The sequence below is a fragment of the Hemicordylus capensis genome, chromosome 4, assembly GCF_027244095.1.
Source record: "Hemicordylus capensis ecotype Gifberg chromosome 4, rHemCap1.1.pri, whole genome shotgun sequence".
Classification (NCBI taxonomy): Eukaryota; Metazoa; Chordata; class Lepidosauria; order Squamata; family Cordylidae; genus Hemicordylus; species Hemicordylus capensis.
The window spans coordinates 21,840,281-21,865,993 of NC_069660.1; the positions used below are offsets into that span (position 1 = coordinate 21,840,281).

At 43.9% G+C, this 25,713-nt stretch overlaps 1 protein-coding gene across 1 annotated transcript in view; it reads right to left on the reverse strand.

Moving 5' to 3' along the window:
* Nucleotides 1-1,742: 1,742 nt before the first annotated feature.
* RBM38 (RNA binding motif protein 38) overlaps nt 1,743-25,713 on the reverse strand; it is a 58,851-nt gene continuing 34,880 nt past the window's right edge. The window contains exon 4 of the mRNA XM_053250060.1: nt 1,743-3,235. Coding sequence (XP_053106035.1) covers nt 2,932-3,235 — 304 coding nt within the window. The 3' untranslated portion in view covers nt 1,743-2,931. The remainder of the gene's footprint in view (nt 3,236-25,713) is intronic.

A 25,713-nucleotide genomic window follows, 5' to 3' on the forward strand; every position in this document is an offset into this window, starting at 1 on the left:
TGCACACCAGTGTGCAGTTACACTGAATTTCATTTATTCTTTTCTTATTTTAGAAAGATCCTTTTGGAACTCTTCATGGTTTGCTTGGGTTTCCACTATCTTGAATAATTGGATGCCATTCCGAAACTTAGCTGTTCACCCCTGACTCCACTTAGGGAAGGCTGTTCAACTTTGGCCCTCCTGCAGATGTTGGCCTACAATTACCATAATCCCTGGCTATTGGCCACTGTGGCTGAGGATTATGGGAGTTGTAGTTCAAAAACAGATGGGGGGGGCTAAGTTGAGCAGGCCTGACTTAGGGTCACAACCACCGGCTACAGAGTGATTAGGCAAACACTCTCTTTTGGGGTATATCCTGGGGCACACAGCTATATATGAAAATTTGGTACAATATGGCAACCAGGCCATATTGTACCAAATACTGAAGGACTTTCGTTGAATTACGATCAGGATATGGCATTCTACTGATTTTTTAAAAGCGAGTTAAAGTGGTAACTCTCCTATATTTAGCAGGGGATGGGGAACAACTGGCCCCATCCCATCCTCCCTCCAGTGGTTCCCTCAGAATTTGCTTCAAAAATGTTTCTGAAACAAAGCCAAAGTGAAAAGTGCAAGATGGTGGCAAGCTAAATTCTAACTCCATGAGCAAATTCTGAAGAATTTGGGGGTTCAGATGTTGACAGTGTGGCTTGAAAGAGCTGGAAGAGAAGCTTATATGGATCAGAGGATGCTTCTTTGGTAGCCAGGTAGATGTCTTTCCATTGTTATTCACCAGGGCGCTTTCCAGATTACACCCTACAAAAGTTTCACTATGTGTCCATTAAATGTGCTTCCATACTGCCTGCGTTTTGACATCACAGTCCCTGCTCTATCAGCAAGGTGCCGTTCACATTTCTGATGCCTTCTTTCAGATTTTATCCTTGCGTTTTAGTCCTACAGCGTTGCATGTGCATTGCAGACCCCCACCCCACCCCCAACAACCGCAGCTGTATTTCCCCATTGTAGGAAGGTTGCTCAAGCAATTTACATTTTCAAAACAATCCTGCCAAGCCGAAGCATTTTACTGCTGATTACAGAGTGTAATCTGGAAAGGGCCTGAGTTCCCAGTCTCAAAACTGTTACCTCTTTACAAGAAAGAGATAGCAGCCAGGAGGGTGGAATCACAGGAACACTACAATGAAGCGGAGGGAGGTGAAAGGATGCACTATAATAGTGAAAGGGTAAGGCGCTTTGCCCCCACCTATGGCATTTATTTTCATTTGCATACGTATATGCATTTGTTCTCAACATTTTGTCACACTCCAATGTGACCAAGAAACAGAACCTAGAGGGAGACTAAGCCAATAAGGCTAGGCTTGATTCTCAGGTTTAACTTTTACACATGTAGGTGTCCCCAAGTAATAACCCCTTTATGTTTCCCCATATGAAGTGCATGGTTGCCATCTATTTATTCCATGGAGAAAGTAAAGTGGTATGTTTGGGGAGAATATTACCAAGACAGTCAAACAGGTCCTCCATCCCTAATAGCAGGTAGCTTGCTCCTCACTGACAAAGACCCTATAGGGGGTCATTCCTCCAGAGTCCTTGCAATACTCAAACTCTCCCTCTAGACATAATGGTGGGCCTCTTGCTACCAAGTAACAGTAGCCACATGCCATTCATTGTACACCATCTGGGTCAGCCTCGTCACATCTTTCATACCATCTTCAAAAAATGGCTACAACATAGAACACAGCACTGAGTTGTTTTAAAAATCAAAATAGTTTATTGCTCTTCTTTGTAAAAATGCACATAACTTACACGGTCTTTTACTTAATCAGTTGTTGTACCATTCGGTATAAAAATGTCACGTTTTAAACCCTTTTGTTCAAGTGTGTGTAACACCATTTTTAAAACTCTGGTCTGTTCTTGACATTCTCCTAAGCACTGCTGGTCCATGAGCCATGCTCTGCTTAGCTTTTATATAAATACTGTAAAATTTCTCTAGACTCTGCAGCATTATAATAAAAAGATCCATCAAAGTAGACAATATGTTCAGTATTCCCCCCTCCCCATTTTTGCATTTAAAAAATATACCTAAAACTTTGAGATAATCTTAACAGAGTAACAAGTACAATAAGAAAAATTACAGTGCGTTGACTAAAGGAATATTCCACTGTCCTTAAAGCCAATATTCCCTTTTTGCAAGTTGAAAGTGATTTAGCAGTTACTTAGGAACTTTTTTCACCTACATACAATAATTTAGTTGAGAATTAAACAAGGCAGATATATCTATTCTTCCATCTGCAATTCACAGCTCGCGTGAATAAAAAGATCATAATAAATATTAAAATAGGTTCTTTTTTTCATCCTGTAAGGCATTTCTGAGTATTACAAAGTTCTTAATACAACCAAAAAAAGAAAACGTTTTAATTTTTTTTTTTAATTTCTGTGTTCTCCGAGTACCTTGTGTGTTGAGGGTAAATAACCAGAGTGTAGAGTTGGATGGGTATGCAGTGCATAGAGGAGAGCCTTAAGTGGGAGAAGGAAGTGAAAAAATAAGAGATGGAAGAAGACTGCTGTAAGTGTGCAAGAACCTGTAGTTTCACTTTAAGAACAAAAAAGTCATTTTCAGTCCATCTTTGCAACAAGATCTGTCTTGATTAAAAAAACAATTTTACCGAAGTCCATTGCTACAAGGTGTATGTCTTTTTGCAAGGACTTAAAACTTGTCTGTAACACTATAAATAGCTTAGGTATTGATATGCATTCTTCCTAATAAGGTTGGTTTTTAAGAAGCTTTATTTAAAAACAAAAAACAAAAACCCACAACTTTTTTGCCTTCCGCTTTGTGACTTCAGATTTTTCTTCTTCTTTGCTCCTCCGTGTCTTTCCATTCTATCGCAGAAAGAAATAAGGGTCTTCTCAGAAGGGTGACCCAAAGCCAGGCTTCTATTGCATCCGGTCAGGCTGTAGCTGCGTGGGCTGGTACTGCACAAAAGCCGTGGGGGCAGTTACCGATGGGTTAGCAGCTGTGAGAGGGGGCTGAACAGCACTTGTGTAGCCGTATCCCATGAAGCCAGCTGCGGGGGAGGCGGCATACGGATACTGGTCATAGGCAGAAGTGGTGAACTGTGTGTAGGCCTGGCTCGCACTTGTGTAGTCTATATATGGAGATGTGATGGACTGTACGGGGGTTGGGATGACCACGCTGGGCTGAACAATCGCTTGAGGGTAGAGGAAGTGATGCGTGAGCCTGCAAGGTTGAAAAAAACAACAAAGCAAAATTATAATCCAGCTGTTTTTCCAAATATAGAACAGCAGCAGTTGAGGCAGTGGGGTTACGCCGTTGTTGTGCTACAAGAACCAGATCCAAGGCATGCAGGGTGAGTGGGGATAACAAAATGTGGTTATATATGGGCTATATATCATTGAGGACACAATAATTCATCTAGTCCAGCATTCTATTTCTAACCAGCCAGATGCTTCCGGATGCCCACAGAACATGATGTAGAGCAGGGGTTCCCAACTTGCAGTACTCCAGATGTTGCTGAACTACAACTCCCAGCATCCCCAGCTGCAATGGCCTTTGGCTGGGGATTATAGCAGTTGTAGCCAATAACATCTGGGGATCCCTGTTCCAGCAAACACTGGTACGGGAGGATCCCAAGCCTGGTCCCTAGATGCTGTTAGACTACAACTCCCATCATCCCTAGCCACAATGGCCTTCAGTTCTTCACACACACACACACACACACACACACACACACACACACACACACACACCTTTCTGTGTTCTGCCACCGATATTGATCTGGCCCAGAAACTTTACATCCTCTTCACCCATATTCACACAGCATTCTAGAGACAAATATCACTATACAGTTCAGGCTCTATGGTTTACATACTGTGCAAAGGAATGCGGGTGGCCTGAGCACGGCCCGCACTCCTGCGCATGTGTAAACAGTTGCAAGGGCAGCAGCTCTTAGTGGTAAGAGCCCCATGCACAGGGCTGTATGACATGCCATCCACTGGAAATACTGGAGGCCCTTGTTGTTTGCAGGGGTTCCATTCTCATCTGTGAAAGTGAAATTGAATAAGGGAATGTCACCTTAAGTGGTGCAGCGGGGAAATGCTTGACTAATAAGCAGAAGGTTGACGGTTCAAATCCCTACTGGTACTATATTGGGCAGCAGCGATATAGGAAGATGCTGAAAGGCATCATACTGCGTAGGAGGAGGCAATAGTAAAACTCTCCTGTATTCTACCAAAGAAAACCACAGGGTTCCGTGGGTGCCAGGAGTTGAAATTGACTTGACGGCACACTTCACCTTTAACCCTATGGGAATCCAGGGATTAGGTTTCTGGGCACACCAAAAAAATCACAAAAAAACGGAGAGGGGAGAGTAAAAAAAAAAGAGGAGTATAGCACAGTACCTTGCTCTCCAGCAATACACCTCACTACTCCAAAGATGCCCAGTTTTTTGTGGGGAAGAGCCACAAAATGGCTCTGCACTGCCTCCAGGTGGGAAATACCACCATTTCCGGGCACACAACAACCCCACAAATTGACACCGCAAATAGGTGAAAATAGCCCACTTTTACTCTTGCAACAATTGAAAACGGATCCCTATGACCAGATCCTGAATAGTGGAAACCATGATAGGAGAACCTGCAAAGAACAAGGGCAGTGTGTTGTGTAACTCCATGCACGAAGCCCTTACTGCAGAGTACTGCCACCTTGTGTACCACAGCTTCATCACGGCTGCTTACACGCGCACAGTGGTGTAGGGTACGCAAAGCCATCCACATCAGAACTCAAGTCTAGTTTTTTCCTAAGCCAGGCCCTTTACAAGAGGCCAAACTCTCCCTTAAGTAGGCTTGGCGAAAATCTATGTGGTAACTTCCAGCTGGGATATATCCACAGGATGCAAGTTACTGTCAAAACAGAGTCTCCTGTCCTCTTCAACATGCCTGTGAAGCAATTTCACTGAAGTTCTCAGAGCAGAATCCTGCTATGTACTGACCAGTTTCTTCTGGCTATAATCAAAGTAAAGGCCTTTCAAGTTTATTTAACATTCCAGTTCGTTGTCATTGACTCCGTGTTTAAACCTGTATTGACACAATACTGAGGCTTTTTTCTTTTTGGCAGTAACTACAGGACGTTTGTTGTAACGCACAAAATGCTTACTCTGTTTACACTTCTCTCCCTATTCATATTTCTCTGAAGTTACCATGTAAACACCCTCCCCATTTACTTAGCAGGCTGTGACTTGCACTAGTTTCAGCTGAAGATGAATTTAAAAGTTAACCACTTAGCTATATACTCCATTAATATTCCTTTTTCAAGAAAGGCAAGGAAAGAAAAGAGGGAAAATCCCCCAAACTTCACTGAAGTTGCAAATATACACCATTTCATGAGTAGGTTTGGAGATCCTCTTTGGAGAATGTCAAAACATATACCCACTGGAGTATTTAGATTTATGACCTGCTTTTGATAGCTGGGGTACTCATGCACCATGAAGAGAGGCCTGTATGATTAATCCACAGTAGTCCTATTCACATTTTATGTTCAACACTTCTACGAGTGCACATTATACACAGGTGCAGCTCTGTACGTAGGTACAGTTATTCACACCTGATGTTGAACATTTACAGTAGTACATTTTCTCTCGTACCATGTATGTGAGAGGCCTGTACCCAGGTTCAATTTTAAAATGAATGCAGGTATAGTCATTCACACACATGCATGAGTGTACAGACATCTGTACGCTCATACAACATAATGTCTAAATATGGCTTTCATTAGAGCTGCCACATTTCACCTACTAATAGGCCAGAATCATTTATTAAAGCCTTTTCTGATAAACTAAAAAGGCACTCCTGATAAAATTGAGCAGTGAATAGTCACAGAATGCCTATTTTCAGAGGATATCTTATTTTTATTTATTGCTCGATTTCTATACCGCTTCTCAATGGAATAATCTCAATTATCGTAACAGATGTGTGCATTCTGAAAACAAAAGCATTTTACTTCTTCAGGCAGATAGCTTTTATTCAGATGCACTTTTAACCAGTTTTAAAAATTGTGTATGATTAGTCAACTGTTATATTTCATGCTTTCCTTCATCAAGACATTTTGTTATTCATTAACTATGCTTTTTCCTGATGCATACCATTTATAAGTGGCATAAATTTAAACACATACATACACACACACACACACACCCCAACCAACCACTAGTTGGGACATTAAAGCACTTTACGCCCCCCTCCCCCCCGGCACTAAAGTGGAATTTTTATTATAGCTAAATGATCTACGACAGACATTTAAATAAGCTCCAGCACTGAGGCAACCACATCCTCTGTTTCCAGGTATTCCAATGCATTTCTCTGCATATTCCAAACACAATCATTATGTTTTACACAGAAATAACTATTCACAACTGTAAATTCAGTCAAAGAAAGCCCATCTGGAAATGTAGTTTGTACTTTTGGAAAAGTTCTGTATTTGGGGCTCTATTTTTTTGCTGGAGACAGAAGCCTTGTTCAGGAGCTACTGTACCCGGGTACAGAGAGAACAAGATTGCTCTGGCTAATTCTGCCTCCCATACCAGTTGGGGTATGCAAACAGGTTCGAGTCTGAACTGGGATATCAAACTGGTTCGGTTCAAAGGTTCAGGGTTGAGCCAAACCACTCCTGGTTCGCCTCGACCCGGGACCGAACACACACACCCCAGTTCGGGGGTTCGTCAAACATTTCTTGGGTTTTTTTTTCAAAGCTTACCCCTTCCAGGGGGCTTCCCCAAGGTGGCCGGGGCGGGGGAGGTCTGTGGAGGTTCCCCCTCCCACCACTGGCCTTCCTTTTTGTAAAAATCACCTGGTTCAGGCACCTTTGGCCCTTTCCGGGCCTATTCCTTGGCATGGTGGCCAGTTTGGAGGCCACTGCCCCTGCGCAGTGGCACCCTGCATGGCAAGGAAGCCCAGTAGGGGGAGGGGAACCTCCACGGACACTCACCACCACCTTGAAGAAGCACCCCAGAGGGGCTAAGTTAAGGGGAAAACAAATTCCAGAAATGTTCGATGAACGCCCCTGAACCGAACCGGTGTGGGGGGGGGGGTCGAATGGGGCCAACCCAAACTGGCCTGGTGCAGTTGAGGTCCGGTTTCTACTTGAACCAACCCGGCCAGGTGGTTTTGTTCACACCCCTAATGCCAGTGTGCCGTGTAGCCACGCTCCTAGCTCTCTCCAAGTATAGGAATCAGACACAGTACCCAGGGAGAGTTTATCCCTTCAGTCTGGAAAGATGGGCAGCCAGTGTTCCAGGTCACTGGGAGAAACACTTGCTGGGTTCATCCTTGCAGAAAAATGCCACAATTGAGGAGATCTAGGGATGTAGCTACAGGGCACAGAGGTGTGTGTGTAGGGTGTGTGTGTGGGGGGGGAGAGTAGCCTGCTAAAGGCTGAACCAATCACAACAAAAGGCTCTGCTCCAGCATTAAGACTTTGGGGTTCTAATCAAAAAACTGTTTTGAGATTTGGGCTCTGTACAGCATGTGCACATTAGAGTTTCACCCAGCAACACCTGCTGACACACTGTGGGGAGCCCCCTTCTCAAATTATCCTTGGAAGGGGAGTTGGTCCAACTACAGTGGCAACCTAAGACCGAATGCTGCCCCCACTCCCCTTTTAAAAGTGGGGGCACTTGTAATAGCTGCCAGGATGTGATTTCGTGCACGAGCACAATCTCCTTTACCTCCTCCCGAGTTTCTCTGTAAAGCTTTCTCATGAGAACAGCCCTGCGAGATCAGGCCCAAGGCCTATCTAGTCCAGCATCCTGTTTCACACAGTGGCCCACCAGATGCCTCTAATAAGCCCACAAGCTTCCCTGAAACTGGTACTGTATTTAGAGGCATCCTGGCTCTTAGGCTGGAGGTGGCCTAGAGCCCTCAGACTAGTAGCCATTGATAGATTTGTCCTCCATGAATTTATCTAAGCCCTTCTTAAAGCCATCCAGGCTGGTGGCTGTCACTACATCTTGTGGCAGCGAATTCCATAGGTTAATTAAGTGTTGTGTGGGGAAAATAACTACTTCCTTTTGTTGGCCCTAAATTTCTTGGCAATCATTTCATGGGATGACCCCTTGTTCTAATGTTATGAGAGAGAGGGGAAAAAACAATTATCTCTCTCTACATCATACATAATTTTATAGAACTCTATCATGTCACCCCCCCGAAACTAAAAAGCACGAGGTGTTGCAGCCTTACCTAATAAGGAAGGTGCTCTAGGCCCCTGAGCATCTTGGTTCCCTCTTCTGCACCTTCTTCAGTTCTATAAAGTCCTTTTTGAGGTATGGTGACCAGAACAGTACACAGTACTCCAAATGTGGCCACACCACAGATTTGTAAAAGGGCATTATAATATTAGCAGTTTTATTTTCAATCCCCTTCCTAATGATTGCAAGCATGGAATTGGAATTTTTCACAGCTGCCGCACATTGTGTCACTTTCAACAAGTTGTCCACCATAACCCCAAGATCCCTCTCCTGGTCAGTCACAGAAAGCTCAGATCCCATCAGTGAATATGTGAAGTTGAGATTTGTTGCTCCAATATGTATCACTTTACACTTGCCAACACTAGCCACATTTGTCATTTTGCTGCCATTCCTCCAGTTTGATCCTTTTGGAGCTCCTTCCAATCTGTTGTGGATTTCACTACCTTAAATAGTTGGGAGTCATCTGCAAATCTGGCCACCTCACTGCGTACTCCAATTTCTAGATCATTGATGAATAAACTAAAAAGCACTGGTGCCAGTACAGATCCCTAGGGGACCTAGGGGGAGAGCTAGTCTTGTGGTAGCAAGCATGACTTGTCCCATTAGATAAGCAGGGTCTGCCCTGGTTGTATATGAATGGGAGACTAGAAGTGTGAGCACTGTAAGATATTCCCCTCAGGGGACGGAGTCGCTCTGGGAAGTGCATCTAGGTTTCAAGTTTCCTCCTGGCTTCTCCAAGATAGGGCTGAGAGAGAGATTCCTGCGTGCAACCTTGGAGAAGCCGCTGCCAGTCTGAGTAGACAATACTGTACTAGATGGACCTATGATCTGACTCAGTATATGGCAGTTTCCTATGTTCCTATATGTTCCTATGACCCCACTTCTTACGTCCTTCCATTTAGAGAACTGTCCATTTATACCTACCCTCTGTTTCCTGTCCAACCAGTTACCAGTCCACACATGAACCTGTTCCCCCATGACTGCTAGGTTTTCTCATGAGACTTTGATGAGGAACTTTGTTAAAAGCTTTTCAATGTCCAAGTATACTATGTCAACTGGATCACGTGTATCCACATGCCTGCTGACACTCTCAACGGACTCCAAAAGGTTGGTGAGGCAAGATTTACCTTTGCAGAACCCATGCTGGTTCTCCTTCAGTAGGGCCTGTTCTTCTATGTGTTTAACAATTTTGTCTTTGAAAATGCTTTCCATCTATTTGTCTGGCAGAGACGTAAAACTAAACGGCCTGTAATTTACCTGATGCCCCCTGGATCCCTTTTTGAAAATAGGTCTTACATTGGCTACTTTCCAGTCCTCTGGTACGGAGCCTGATTGTAGAGATAAGTTATAAGTTTTGTGTGTTTTTTGCAAGGTTGTTGGCAATTTCACATTTAAGTTCTTTAAGAACTCTTGGGTGGATGCCATCTGCCTCTGGCAATTTGTTAATTTTTTATTCTTCCAGACAGTTTAGAACATCCTTTCTAATCACCTCTATCTGGCTCAGTTCTTTAGCCTCTGAGAAGGTCCCTGAGAAGTTCAGTTCAGGCACAGGTATACGCTCAGTATCCTCTGCTGTGAAGACAGATGCAAACAAATTGTTTAGCTTCTCTGCAATCTCCATATTTTCCTTAATACCTTACACTCCCTTGTCATCTAATGAACCAACTTCTATTTAAAGAAGTTTTGGTTATTCCCCCCCTTGATGCTTTTAGTTAAATGTTCCTCAAACTCTCTTTTCACCTCCCTTATTGTCTCTTTACATTTATTTTGCCAGAGTTTGTGTTCCTTTCTGTTCTCTTCAGTTGGGCAGGTCTTCCAGTTTGTGAAGGAATTCTTCTTCCCCTTTATAGTTTCCTTGACTTTACTTGTTAGCCATGCTGACATCCTCCTGGACTTGGTGGTACCTTTCCTTCTTTTTGGTATACATTCTAACTGGGTTTCTATTATTGTGGTTTTAAATAAACTCCATCCATTCTGGAGCAAAGTTGATTTTCTTTCAGTTTTCTTTTCACCAAACTCCTCCTTTTAGAGAAATTTCCTCTTCTGAAGTTCAAAGTGTCTGTGTTAGATTTCCTTGGTGATTCTCTCCAGCATATAAGCTGAATTTGATCACACTACAGTCACTGATCCCTAAAAGTTGCACAACACAGATTCTATCCCTTTTTTAACGTATAGTCTTACTACACCCCCAATTCATCCCTCCCTGTCCTTTCTACAGAGTTTATATCCAGGAATAACAGTGACCCAGTGGTTCTCACGGTTTTACCATGTTTCCGTTATGCCCACTATCTCTTTGTTTTCATTAGCAACCAAGCACTCCAGCTCACCCATCTTGGTTTGTAGGCTTCTGGAATTGGCATATAAGCACTCATATGCTGAATCTCTTACATGGTATGTGCTATCTCTATTTGATCTCTTTGACCAGCTAGCACATCCTTCCGTCTGCTCTTTACCTGGTTCTACTCTGACCCCTTGCTTTTTTTTTTTTTTTTTGCACTTCCTTCAGTTTTCTCATATCCTTATTGAGACGACCAGAACAGTATGCATTTTTCCAAATGTGGACACTCACAAATAAGGACAAATAAGGATTTTATTACCACCACTGAATATCCTAGTTTAGGCACCATGGTGCACACCTGGGATTTGTCAAGCCCCAAGTTAAGTGATCAGGAGTTTATCACCAGAACCAGTTCCAAGTCCATTACAGTCATCCCTCACCAACAATGAGGGTTCTGTTCCAGGAAAACCACATGGTTGGTGAATTTGCGGTTGATGAACCATTGAAATCAATGGCAAACAGGGTGTTAGGGGAATTGCGGTTGCGAACGGACCACAAAATACAGTAAAAAATAGAAAAAATCGCTCCAAATCACCACGAGTCAGTAAAAGGAATGAAGGGGTAACCCCGGAAATCACCCCCTGACCCCCGGAAAATGCAAAAAAAAATCCCAAAATTACCAAAAAACAAAACAAAAACACCACCTCACCAAACTGTGGATACTCAGATTGCAGCTGGCGAGACCTGCCACAATTTCCCAGACATGGATAATCAAAACCGTGACTAGGAAACCTGTGGTTGGCAAAGGATGACTGTACAAGCCTATATTAGGGCTGTGCACAGAACCGGCTGGTCTGGTTCGGTTTGAGTCCAGACCGGGCCAGTTCGGTCCGGCACCCCCTCGAGCCCCCCGCTTCAGTTCGTGAAAAAAAAATTTTTTTTTACTTACCCCCTTCGGGGGAATTGTTGGAGGCAGCGGGTGTGTGTGTGTGTGATGCAGAGGCCAATTGCGCAGATGCGGTGGCCTCCAAAATGGCCACCGCGCTGGAGGGGGAAGGCCCAAATGGCCGGTGGCGGCATGAAGGAAGGCCAGCAGGGGAAGGGGGGGACCTCCACAGCCAACCCCCCCTCTGCCACCTCCAACAACTCCCCCAAAGGGGGTACGTGGGGAAAAAATTTAATTTAAAAAAACCCCGCGAACCCGCCAAACAGTCGGGTTGTATGTGTGTTTCAGTCCGGGGTTGCACCGAACAGGGGATGGTTGGGTTTGACCCTGAATGGTCGAACCAAACAGGTTCAACGTCAAACATGTTCGATGTTGAACCTGTTTGCGGATCCTTAGCCTATACTTCACTGAACTGAATCTCAGCTTCCAAGAGCACTTACTGTAACTGTTCAAATACGCAGTCCAAGTTTTTTTTGAGATAACTTCCTCAAATTTTTACAACAAATAATTAATTATAGAAACACTACCCCCAAACATTTTATCGAAATAATCCATCTCTCCTTCTTCCATTAAGCTTTAAGAGAGATTAACTCTCTCTCTCTCTCTCTAAAATATCCAGAATCTATTTTGACTTTCAAATAGGAAACTGGAAACTCTGAAACTGAAAACAAAACCCAACATTTCATGAAAACAAGATAAAGTACAGTAATTAATTTATGATTAAACACACTCGCAAAAACAACATACGAAATAGGTTACATTTTGATTACCTTAACTAAAGGAAGAGCACACCAATTGCAGGATAATGAAGCTACCTCCTGGCAAGGTTTTTGTATTTAAAGATGATTCAGTGTTTTTTTTAAACTTTTACTTGAGTTTTAGAATTCAGCTTGAGTAAAGTTGAAAGGTTTGTAAAAGTACTTGTGTTCATTAAGAACGGTGAAAAGAGTTTGTGCCACTGTCCCATTTCTGGAAATCAGTAACAGTTTTTGGATGTAACAACTGGAACATGTATAGCAATATCATGTTCTTGATTTGTTCCCCTTAAAGATGAGATTTTAAGATATTTTCGCAGCTTTGTCATTCTGTTTAACACAAGGGGATTCAAAACAAGGTCCAGAGAATAATGCTCAATGCCAGAAGAGAACTTCATCTACAATCTGATTATGAAAACATCAAATCAAGTGATCTTCAAACTGTCATCACACATCAAATTCACCCTGTGAATGGCAACTTACGAGCTGTTTCATATCATTACTGATTAATCACTGGTTGAGACCACAAACATTTAAGAGCACACACCAAAGAACACAGTCAAACCTAAATTTAGAACCATGATGCTTGCTGTAGAGATCCATGTCAGGTTTCACTTGACACCTTGGGCCAAAGACAGGCAAGATGGTTCACGATGAAGATCAAGATGCGAGCCTAACTACGTGGCATAATGCCACAAGCAAAAAAATAATGAGACACAAAGCAAAAACACACAAGATTATATATAGACCCACAGAGACAGACATGGAACTTTATATAAATAAAGCAGGATGTATCTGGTTTCAACTTGTGATTGGTTAAGGTTCCAGATACTTTAACCCAGCCCTTGAACAATCCAGTGTATAAATGCACAAGGCACTTGATTGAATACAATAAGTGGAAGGCAGATGGCCTCCTAGCATACTGTCCTTTTTAATATACAGAATGCCTCTAGTCCAAAGCCAAGACATATGCGCCAGCAGCTTCCCAAGGCAGCAAGATTGCAGGGTGCCCCAACAATATTTTTGGCCTAATCCATATATAGCCATTGGCCTAGAAGACTAGCCACAAGATGAATCTCTCCTTTGTCTCCACATGACAAAGCAGTATTATGAACATTTCCTACCCCCTAAATGGCAAAACTGCAGTTTACTGCTTCGTGAAGTAGGGTTGATAAAAACTGATTTAAAAAATTTTTTAAATTGATTTTAAAAATTCATAAAGAAACTAGGTCAGAGATATCATGATGAATATTAATCATAACTTCTAATTATATTCTATGAACATGTTAACAGCAGTATATGGGGATGAGAGATAAAAGACCTGATCAGTCCTATTCTGCAGGTGGTATATATGCAACACACACAGACACACACTCACACTCAAGCCCTTGCCCTGCTGCTCAAAAGTGCAAAGATAAAGACAGTCAATGAATGATTAGAGGGTTTAGGGGAATGGAGTAGATCTGAGCAAGGAATCTGGATATAAATGCATGTGATGGGGAGGGGAGGGGAATAGAAAATGAAACCAAAAGTGAACAGAACATATTCATGCAGTCCTGAGGAAACACTTTCTGAGTGTGCACCCCCCCAAAAAAACACTAGAGAATCACCCCTTTAAAAGGTGCCTTTTTGCTGAGTTAGTTATTATTTTTCTATATAGAACCACTTCGAGAACTTTTGTTGGAAAGTGGTACAGGAGAGCCCCATTAATCGTAGACCCAGCATCTGCGGTTTCGCATATCCACAGTCAGGTAATTGAGCTGGTCTTGTGGTAGCAAGCATGACTTGTCCTTTTTAGCTAAGCAGGGTCTGGCCTGGTTGCATATGAATGGGAGACTAGATGTGTGAGCACTGTAAGATATTCCCCTTAGGGGATGGGAAGAGCATCTAGGTTCCAAGTTCCCTCCCTGGCATCTCCAAGATAAGGCCGAGAGAGATTCCTGCTTGCAACCTTGGAGAAGCTGCTGCCAGTCTGTGTAGACAATACTGAGCTAAATGGACCAATGGTCTGACTCAGTGTATGGCAACTTCCTATGTCCCTATGCTACCTGACCTCGGCATACATGCAAATATCAGGCACTGAAAGGATTAAGACTCATGTATCCATGGGTCGGGGTGGGTGTAAACGACCTCTGATGTCACTTCCGCCCGCCGTTTTAACTAAGGGAGCCATTTGCTGGCTCGTTTGTTTTTTTAAAAAACCACAATTATTTGTAGAAACTCCCTGAAAAATCCAGTGTTTGGGGGGCATTGCTGGGCAGCTGGGGACACAAGGAATGCTAGGGCACTCCCAACCCATTTCCCTCACTTCCTCCCCCCCATTTTTCATGGCTAGGGAAACCTAACCCCCCAATTCACATAGCCCTAATGCCCTATTATCCGTGGCTTTGCTATCTGCGCCCCCAGCAGATAATAGGGATCTCATGTATATAAATATAAATATTTAAATTTTAAAAAATATTTGTAAAATATATATTTTTTTAAAAAATTTAATATTAAATATGAGAAGCCCAGCAGAGGAGAGAGGAGGAGAGGAAAGCATCTTCTTTCCCTTCAGTGCTACTCGGGGTGGGAGACCGAGTGCGTGCTGTTGGCTCCTTCTGCTACCACCTGCCTGCTTCTGCTTCCCCTTGTGAGACTGCAGCCTGCTGCCTCTGGGTAACATCTGGAGAGTATGTGCAGGACTGGGGCCAGGAGTGGGTGACTCAGCAGTTCCTGGGGTCAGCTGCCCAACTCTGGGCTTTTATAGGAACGCTGCTTGTCGCCCCTTTGGGGGAGCCACTTTGGGGGGATAATGAGGGCCGGGCTGTTCGGCTCAGGAGACCTCATGGTGTGTGAAGGTGGGTGGGTATTTTAATTCGGCTTCTGCCTAAAATACTGGGTGAATTTTAATGCGTCTGGGTCTATCTGGAGATGGGGAGACAGGGGGTGTATCCACTGATTATGGGGCAGCTATTTCAGTGGTGGTGGGGAATAGAAGAAGTAATGTTGAAAGGTCAGCAGGCTGTTGCAGGGGAAGGGTGATCAGAATTGCTGTTTCCCCTTCTGGCTGTGCTGCCAGCTCTTTGACCTTGGAAAGCAATGCCAACCACCCACAAAGCCTCATCTTGCTCCTTTGTAATGGAGGTCAGCCCAGAATAAACCTGAAATCATCCATGATCTGATTGTGGATGAAGAGGCCGATCTGGTATGTATTACAGAGACATGGTTGGGGGAGGCTGGTGGCTTGGTTTGTTCCCAGCTTCTCCCTCCAGGGTACTCTGTTGAGGAGCAGGGGAGGGGACGTGGGTGGGGAGGTGGAGTGGCTGTGGTCTATAAGAACATCTTCCTTGCCAGGATCCCTGTTGAAGTGTCTGACCATATTGAATGTGTGTGCCTAGGTTTTGGGACCAGGGATAGACTGGGACTTCTGTTGGTGTACCGATTGCTCCACTGCCCAACGGAGTCCCTAACTGAGCTGATTGACAAGTCTCAGACTTGGAGTTGGATTCTCCCAGGCTTGCAGTGCTCGGGGACTTCAATGTCCACTTTGAGACCATTTGGGGCGGCTCAGGAGTTCATAGTGGCCATGACAACTATGGGCCTATCCCAAGTGGTCTCAGGAACGATGCATATTGCTGGTCACATGTTTGATCTGGTCTTTCACTCTGAAGAGGGTGGTGTTCTGTGGGTGGGGACTCTGGTGATTTCCCCCATTGTCATGGACAGACCACCATCTGGTTAATGTTGGACTGATGACCACGTGCCACCTCGAGTAGTGGAGGGCCCATTATTTATTTTATTTTATTTATTTTTATTTAAAACATTTATACACCCACCCACCCCAAACACAAGTCTCTGGACAGTTTACAACTCAAAAGTTGACGAACTCTTGAGAGAGAAGGGAGGAGTGGTTAAATCCGACGCAGTTTCTTCATGATGGGGCTGTCAGGCTTTGCATTGGTGAAAATGCTCCCACCCAACACATGTGCTCATTAGGATGGTCTGCCTGAGAAGGTTACTGGATCCAATAGGATTCCAGGAAGCCTTGAAGGGATTTCGTGTTGGCTCTGCTGGTGACCCTGTCAATACACTGGTGGAGAATTTGAATAACCCACTCACCATGGCAGTGGACATGATCGCTCTTAAGCATCCTCTCCAACCCACTTCGAAACTGGCCCCTTGGTATATGGAAGAACTACGGGGGCTGAAGCAGTGAGTAAGAGGACTAGAGTACAAGTAGAGAAAGACTCTACTTGAATCCGACAGATTACATAGAAAGCATTTGAAGACTTATGCTCAGGCGATATGCACGACAAAGATGTGATTCTTTTCCTCCCATATCATGTCTGCATGTTCACGTCCGCAGAGTTGTTCAGGGTCGTGAAGGGGTTATTGTGCGCCCCTTCCCCCTTGAATCAGTACTTGGAACTAACAATTACTCGCTGTGTCCTTTTTATTGAGCTTTTTGTGGACAAAATCTCTCATATTCAGGCCAACTTCGATTTAACTTCACAATTGTTACAGAATCTGATGCCAAAGTGTCCAGCAGCTCCTCTTACGTGATGACCCTGGATCAGCTTCAGTTTGTAGCCCCTGAAGATGTGGACAGGTTGCTTAGAATGGTGTGGCCTAAAACTTCCCCTCTTGATCCTTGTCTGACGTGGCTTATAATATCTCACAGGGAAGCTGTTGTAGAGGGCCTGGTAGAGATCATAAATGTTTCTCTGAGGGAGGGCAGGATGCCTCCTTGTCTTAAGGAGGCAATCATTATACCGCTTCTGAAGAAGCCTGCCTTGGATCCCTCAGAGTTAAGCAACTACAGGCGTTTCTCCAATCTTCCATGGCTGGGCAAGGTGTTTGAGAAGGTGGTGGCCTCCCAGCTCCAGGCAGTCTTGGAGGGAATTGATAATCTAGACCAGGCCTGCTCAACTGAGGCCCACCCAGCTGTTTTTGGACTACAACTCCCATAATCCCTAGCCACAGTAGCCAATAGCCAGGGATTATGGGAGTTGTAGGAGGGACAAAGTTGAGCAGCCCTGATCTAGACCCATTTCAAACTGGCTTTCAGGTGGGCTATGGCGTGGAGACTGCCTTGGTTGGCCTGATGGATAATCTTCAACTGAGAATTGACAGAGGGAGTGTGACTCTGTTGGTCCTTTTGGATCGCATGGCAGCTTTCGATACTATTATTATTTATTCGATACTATTGACCATAGTATCCTTCTGGAACATCTGAGGGGACCAGGGGTGGGAGGCATTGCTTTGCAATGGTTCCACTCCTACCTCACGGGCAGATTCCAGATGGTATCTCTTGAAAGACTGTTGTTCTTCAAAATCTAAACTTTCCTATGGGGTCCTGCAGGGCTCCATATTGTCTCAGATGTTTAAAATCTACATGAAACAGCTAGGAGAGATCATTGGGAGATTTAGTGCAGGTTGTTATCAGCATGCTGATGATAGCCAAATATATTTCTCCATGTCAACATCATTGGGAGAAGGCATAACCTCCCTAAATGCTTGCCTGGAGGCAGTAAAGCGCTAGATGAGGGATTACAAACTGAGGCTGAATACAGATAAGATTGTGAGAGGTTGGAATGCGGGAGACGATTTTGATCTGCCGGTTCTGGATGGGGTCATGGTCCCCCAGAAGGAACATGTATGCAGTATGGGGTGCTTCTGGATCCAAACCTCTCCCTGATGTCCCAGGTTGAGGCGGTGGCCAGAGGTGTTTTATTATTGGCTTCGGCTGATGCACCACCTGCATCCAATTCATCAGATGAATGACCTCAAAATGGTAGTACATATGCTGATAACCTGTGGGGCTGCCTTTGTGCGTAGTCCAGAATGCGGCAGCCAGGTTGGTCTCTGGGTCATCTAGGAGAGACCATATTACTCCTGTGTTGAAAGAACTATACTGGCTGCCAATATGTTTCTGGGCAAAACACAAGGTGCTGGTTATTACCTATAAAGCCCTAAACAGCTTAGGCTCTGGGTATTTAAGAGAATGTCTTCCTCGCCATGAGCCCAACCACCAGCTAAGATCATCTGTAGAGGTTCATCTGCAGTTGTTGCCAACTCGTCTAGCGGCTACTTGGGAACTGGCCTTCTCCGTTGCGGTCCGTGGAATGTGCTCCCTGTTTAAATAAGAGCCTCCCCATCTCTGTTAACTTTTTTAAAAGGCACTGAAGACACATTTATTCACCCAGGCTTTTAATTAGATTTATAGTTTAAAAATTTTTAATACTGGGTTTTAAATGTTTTACTTGATTTTAATTGTTAATTGATTTGATGTTTTTAATTATTTTCATTGTAAACCACCCAGAGACCCAAGTTTTGGGTGGTATAGAAATATTTTATATAAATAAATAACAAACTCAATCTCTAACTATTTAAAAATAATAATTCTCATTGGGCATGAATGGACGAACAATGCAATACAGCTATATGATCACGTGATCGACAGCATGGAGGGCCATGTGGTTTATAGACAGGGCCAAAGGGAGGAAGGCAGCCCAAGTGGTAACGCAAATCCCTGAAGATATAAATCCGCTCAAGTCACTGAAACACTTTGGTATACCCCAGTGATAACTGGGTTAGTAAGGAGTAGAACAGGGATTCTCAGCGTTGGGTCCCCAGATGTTATTGGACTTCAACTCCCATAATCTCCAACCAAAGCTCACTGGGGCTGGGGATTATGGGAGTCGAAGTCCAATAACATCTGGGGACCCAACGTTGAGAATCCCTGGACTAGAAAACCATTAACTTCCCCCCTTTCCCAGGATATACAACTTAATTATGTATGCCTTTGCTCAGAAGTTCCCACAAGGCAACCCTTGTGTTTGGGGATGATAGGAGTTGTAGTCCAACAACATCTGGGGATCAAAGGCTGGTAACCCCTGCCTTAACTCATATAATCCTTCAATATTTTACTTTTGGTTTCACTCCACATGGGACTGGCATAGCAAATGTAGACTGAACATCTTAGATTGCAGTCTTATACACACTTGCTTAGCAGTAAGTCTCACTGAAGTGAGTGGGACTTTGAGTAAAGAGGAGTCAGATTCACACACTCACACTCATATAGATTTAGCTAATGTTGCCTCCAGGATGACACTAGTCTTACGCATCATGTACACAAGTTCTTGAAGCAATTTCCCAGGAATGGGTCATAGGAAAGAAGAGATGTCAGACCAGTTAGAGGGGTGGCAGACGTTCTTTTATTGACAGGACTGTGTATACTCTTGCATTTTGAAAAGTAAATAATCTCTGTCTGGGTCGTTCCTATACTACCTCCCTCTCCAATCTCTATAGCCTTTGTCAACTAAAATTTACACTTGCACAAAAGTCTGCTTCGGCTATTTGGGCAAAGCAGAGCAACTATCACTCTGATCCCATGTGACCACTGAACCTTCTTCCCTTTCTGTGTGAAATCTCAGAAGCCAGGCGATCCTCCCAGTCCTACGTGTTAAAATGTTGGCCCCACACCCTGAACTCAAATGGAAACCAAGATTGTCATGATGTCAAACCCTGCAAACACCAAACATAGATTTTTTTTAAAAAAAAAAAATTTACTACCAGTACTTGAGTGTGGGAACAGGGAAGTGTGAAGGTGTTGATAATCCAAAGCAGGAAGATAGTGCTTATCTCATCTAGGTTTTTTAAAATTTAAAGTCTAAATGACCTTTTGCAGCTCAAGCTGTGTGTGTCTCGCTAAAAGGTTTCCATCCACAGGTCTCTCTCTCTCTCGTGTGTGTGTGTGTGTTGGGCACTAGCAACACACACCACATTCTGGCAGAATCAAAAATAGTTTTGGACAAGCAAGAAAAAGAAGGTTGTTAGGCAACAGAGCTCAAGATGCAATCAGCACAAAACAACAAATATGTGAGGACAAAGAAAGAGAAACTTTCTCAGCCCCATGCAAGTAACGCCTGCGCATCTGTTTAGCTTTAGAAAGAAGAATGACACTGGCCTCTCTCACACACATGCACAACACCGCTTTTTAAAAAAAGACGACGACCAACTAGTAGGAAAACAGGTTTTCTTACATCGGCAGCTTAGAAGAACTGAGCATGATTTAGAGACAAACCAAGTTTTACGGCAACCAGAGGAAGCTCCAAAAATGGCTACTGCAACAATATGGATACAGCCTCTGGTTAAACTAAAGGTTCCACACTTTGTTCTGGAGTGCCCTGAGGTTCTGTATGAGCATATGGAATGGAATCTTTATTTCGGTCATTGGCCAGACAAAAATACAACACAATAGATAAGTAGTAACCTCCAGCAATCATGATTCTTCCAGAACTTTCTTACAAAACACCATTTACAATATAAGAATATATAGTACAGTCGACACTCGTGATTTTACCAATTGTTTCCTTACACAGCTTGTAATGTGGCAAAATCTTGCCACCTTGGTGGAAACATTAATATCACTGTCAGACAAAAGGAGAGACACATAAAAGGCCAATGGCCTAACTGGGAATCTAGACAAAATAGGTGACAAAAGTGCTAGCAGAATCTCTCTACAAAATAAACAGTGAAGCAACATATGATCAATTTTCTCAACCGCTCCTGACTGACACAGGCATAACCTTTGAGCAAAATTATTGAATTATTGAATTATAATTAATAATGATGATGATGATGATGATGATAGCGACCCTCTAAGAGAGCTGAGGGCAGCACATTCAAGTGTGCCAAGGCAAATGCCCTTCTCGATTTGGCAAGAACAAACTCATGTAAATATTTAGCTGGTCTATGAGGATGAGTTGCATTACCTAAGAAAGTTAAATGTCTGACAGACCCTGTTTTACTGAATCACTGAGCCGGGTCTCATGATCAGTGAGACCCGGTTCTTGAGAGTGCGTGGGCTAAGCCCGCTCTCCCCGCACACAAGCAGAGAGGGAGCCCTGGGCAGCCGGATTGGCCGCCCATACAATTGCTGGCTCCATGACAGAGCCGGCGGGGGCTGGGAAGCTCAGGGGCCGCGCGGCCCCCGGAAGCTCCAGTATGTCCTGCGCGAGCGCACAGGGCATACTGGGGAGACCTCCGGAGCCAGGAGGCAGCTTTTCGCCTCCCTTCTGGGGGTCTACTTGTGAGTAGCCATGGCTACTCACGACCGGGAAGCCCGGGTTTGCGGAGCACTCGCTCCGCAAACCCAGGCTTTGAGGAGGGCTACAAAAGCGGGCTAGCCGCTCGTAAGCCACCAGGCTTGCCTGCAAGCCCGGTGGTTTACACGATCAGCAAAAATCGGGCTAGGCTCTCCTAGCCCAATTTTTGCTGGTCGTGAGAATAGCCCCACTATGTCCCAAATCTGCTGCCTAATTATCCCCTTAACTTTTAAGATCCCTAAGGAGACCAGCATGGGGATACTTAGCCCATAACTTTCTAATTTCCTCTCAATTCCTCCTTTCCATGCAGATGCAAAGTTGTCCTTCAGTTCCAAAGGTGCGAAGATTTAATTTCAAATAACAAGAGATCTTTGCAACCCAGACATGTGCTTCAATTGGTACTAACCCCAGCCAGCCTTAATGCTGCTTTGGGCATCCCTCTTGGCACCTCAAGGATTGTTCTAATAAATTTGGGTTGTACCAAGCATCGTGTTGTGGTTAGAGTGCTGGACTAGGACCGGGGAGACCTGAGTTCAAATCCCCATTCAGCCATGATACTAGCTGGGTGACTCTGGGCCAGTCACTTCTCTCTCAGCTTAACCTACTTCACAGGGTTGTTGTGAGGAGAAACTGAAGTATGTAGTACACTGCTCTGGGCTCCTTGGAGGAATAGCAGGATATAAATGCAAAAATAAATAAATAAATAAATAAATAAGGGGTGGAAATCCTTATAACTGCTCAGCGGGGCTCCATATAGTAGAAGTTGTGTGCTGTCAAGTTGATTTTGACTCCAGGCGCCCACAGAGCCCTGTGGTTTTATTTGATAGAATACAGGAGGAGTTTACCATTGCCTCCTCCACATACAGTATTAGATGATGCCTTTCAACATCTCCCTATATTGCTGCTGCCTGATATAGTACCAGTGGGGATTCAAACCGGCAACCTTCTGCTTTTTAGTCAAGCATTTCTCCGCTGGGCTAAAAATCTCCCTTTGAAGACTTGAATTGCAGAGGAGACATAACTACCACCCTTTCCAAAAAAGAATCTAATGAGTGTCATTGCACTCTTTTGTGCTTCTAGTGTAACATGGAGTAGATGCGTTCTCCAATAACCATTAAATTGGAAAACCATACCTAAATACTTATAAAGCTTGACTCATTCTATATCTTGGCTATCAATTTGCCACTTATGCTGCACAAATGTATTTTGGAACACCATAATTTGGGTCTTAAGATAGTTAATTTCTAGTTCTTCCTCTCAGCAGTATGTAGCAAATTTTCAAAGGACTCTGCGCAAGCCTATCTTTGTAAAGGAGAGAATTGCTGAGTCATCTGCATACAGCAGCGCTGGAACTAGTTGCTGGCCTAATTTCGGAGGATGGAATTCTGGCTCTAATAGAGAGTGTGTCAATGAATTTATATAAAAAATGAAGAGGCCAAAATGCAACCCTGTCTCACTCCCCGCTGAATGGGTAGCCTCTGTGTTAAATGGCCCCGTACTGTATCTCACCATAAGCCAGTTATCATGTAGCATATGTATAAGGGCCAAGAGGCGGCAGTCTATGGAAGAGACCTCCAATTTTCTCCATAGACTGTCCCTAGCTATCAAATCAAATGCCACTTTAAAATCCACAAATGCTACCAACAGCAGCATATCAGGCTTTCCTCAATGAGAAAATTAAATGATGGCATATAGGCAGTGTGCTCACCTTATGGATCTTACACCATAAACCATAACCATTAAGAATGTAGGCTGTGTTCTATTTATTTAAAATATTTATATCCTTCCCCTCTAGTACAATATTGTTCAGGGTGGCTGTAGCGAATTGACCCAGCCTTTGTCTCAAAGCAAGCCCACATGAGGGGAAGAAAAATGCTGAATCATCCTTTCTCTTGCTTTCACCCACAAAGGCTGCTCCTTTAAAACTTTCCTGTACCCCCAGTAGCTGATTCACTGCCACCACACCCTAATTATTACAGATGTTGCCCCCCTCTGGATTTGGGTGAATGTCCAGGAAGACTTTCCTTCTCTTTACTATTGGAAAAGTACACAAAAACCTTCACGTTCAGGCTTACACGTGGTGGGAAAACTTGGTAGAGTTGCTGAGCAATCAAACTTGAGACGTGTTTTGCACCAGAGACAAAAACCCCTTTCTAGCCCGCCTTTTCCGAGTTAAAAATCCATTCAATGTGGCTAGTTAAAATTGCCAAGGACAAAAAGAAAAATAAACTTTATTTAAAATACTACAGACTGCTTCCATCTGAGGCTTCCTCAGCTTTTAAATAAATAAATATTTTAGTTACAGGTAAAAGGAACACTCAGTAACTATAAGAATACTTCAAAAAGCACCCTCAGATGCTATTTGGGGCAGCACACTTTAAAAATCATGGTTACCCAGTTGCAAAGAATATAGTTGTAAGAAAATACAAAAAGCCCCTTTAAGAGTTTACAGAGACTTTTGCAACGCCCTGTTGGAATGGCGCCAGCTCAGTTTTCCTTAGCTTAGTTACATTACAAATAAAACCCAATAGACCAGTTGCAATGATATGCAAGGCACACTAAAAGAAAATAAGTTTCTGATGCAAACTGACTAGCAAACTGTTCCCTAGACTAATCCCCTTTTCCTTGAAAACTCACCCCATCTGATGAGAGTCAAGCTTCCTGCAATCCTGTATTTCAAGGGTCTGCAGATATCCTTCCATGAGAGAATTCTCCAGGCTAGTTTTTGTCCATGAGGCAGCAAAACTCCATTGCTACTCCTCATTAAGCCTTCTGCCCGCCCTCTCTCTCCTCCTGCATAGCTTCTTCACAACAAAGGGAAGTTCTCTTCCTGCCGCATGGCCCTCCAGGTCCTACCCACTGTGTGCTGAGTGGCTGATCCCGAGAGATCAATGCCTGTCCGTCAGGACAGAGTTCACCTCCCGTTCACTCTTTACAGGAAAGGAGAGGCTGTTCACTACAGCAGCTCACAACAGTAAAACAATAAAAGTAATATAAAATTTAACAAACAAAAACAAAATACAATGTAGAATGAAAACAATTAAAAACAAACCCAATTACAGTTAAAAACCCATCATCGCCAAAATGGGGTCCAGTCATTGTGGCTGGGGATGATGGGAGTGTTAGTCCCAACATCTGGGGATCCAAGGTTGGCAACCCCTCTTATAGTACTTAATGATATGGATCAACAGTGACATCCAACATGAATTAAGTGTGCATTCTAAAACATGCCCCAGAGTCCTCTGCAATACAAAGGAGTTTCTCTATACAGGCAAACATTGGCATTCACGGACCCAACAACTGCAGTTTCACGTATCTGCGGTTGGGTAAATGGCACCCGAACTCCACATACGTGATAAAAAACAGCTCTCAAAAGGTTAAGATCCATGTATTCGTGGGCCAAAGTGGGCAGAAATGACCTCTGAGGTCATTCTGACCTGCCATTTTGTGACTAAGAGCCATTTTGTGGATCTTTTTTTTTTAAAACACCCTCTGAAAATTTTGATTTTTCTTACAAACCCCCCCACTGAGTTTGGCACTTTGTGGGGGGGACACTGGTGGAGTGCTAGAGGCCCATGGACCATGGTAGGGCACTTTATTTAGTGCCCCCCCTTTTGCCCATTTTCTCCTGGGCCTCCAGGAACCTAACCCCTGCAATGCCATTGCCCCAATTACTCTTTATGCGAGGTTTTGGTATCCATGGCAATAGCTAGGAACGGAACCCCCACAAATACCAAAGCATTCCTGTAGTTGAAAAACATAGAATGTGTGAAAATCAAAGAGTTAAAGGCCTGGTTCACACAACTGTCAGGATCTAGGTTAAGTGTGGGTTACCAACATTAGCGCAACTGTGTAAATCTACACCAAAGTGGGAACCTCTGATTCATCTCAGGCCACAAGCCACTTTGGTGTGGGTTCACACAATCACACTAATGTAAGTAATCTAGATTCTACCAATTGTGTGAGCCAGGCTACTCTCCTCCCCCGCTCCAAGCAGTATTCAGAAGATCATGGCTGGGGACATATACTGTAAGCCCTCTTGATTTGCATATTTAACCCACCTTCATAGCTAAGTTTACAGAGGAGTGTATCAACAAACTAAATACTCCCTGGAGCCCAAAGTCTAGTCTCTTCCGGTTCATCTTCTTCTGCCACCTCCTCCTCTGCCTGTGAGTTTTTGCCAGCATCCATTTGCCAACATGGAATTCCTAGTTCCTGCTAGTCCCATACTCCCAGAGCATAGCTGCACTACAAACTCAGAGAGGTTTCATATTAAACTTAAATGTCATTGGGGCTATTCTCACGAGCAGCAAAAATTGGGCTAGGAGAGCCTAGCCCGATTTTTGCTGCTCGTGTAAACCACCGGGCTTACAGGCGTGGTCATGAG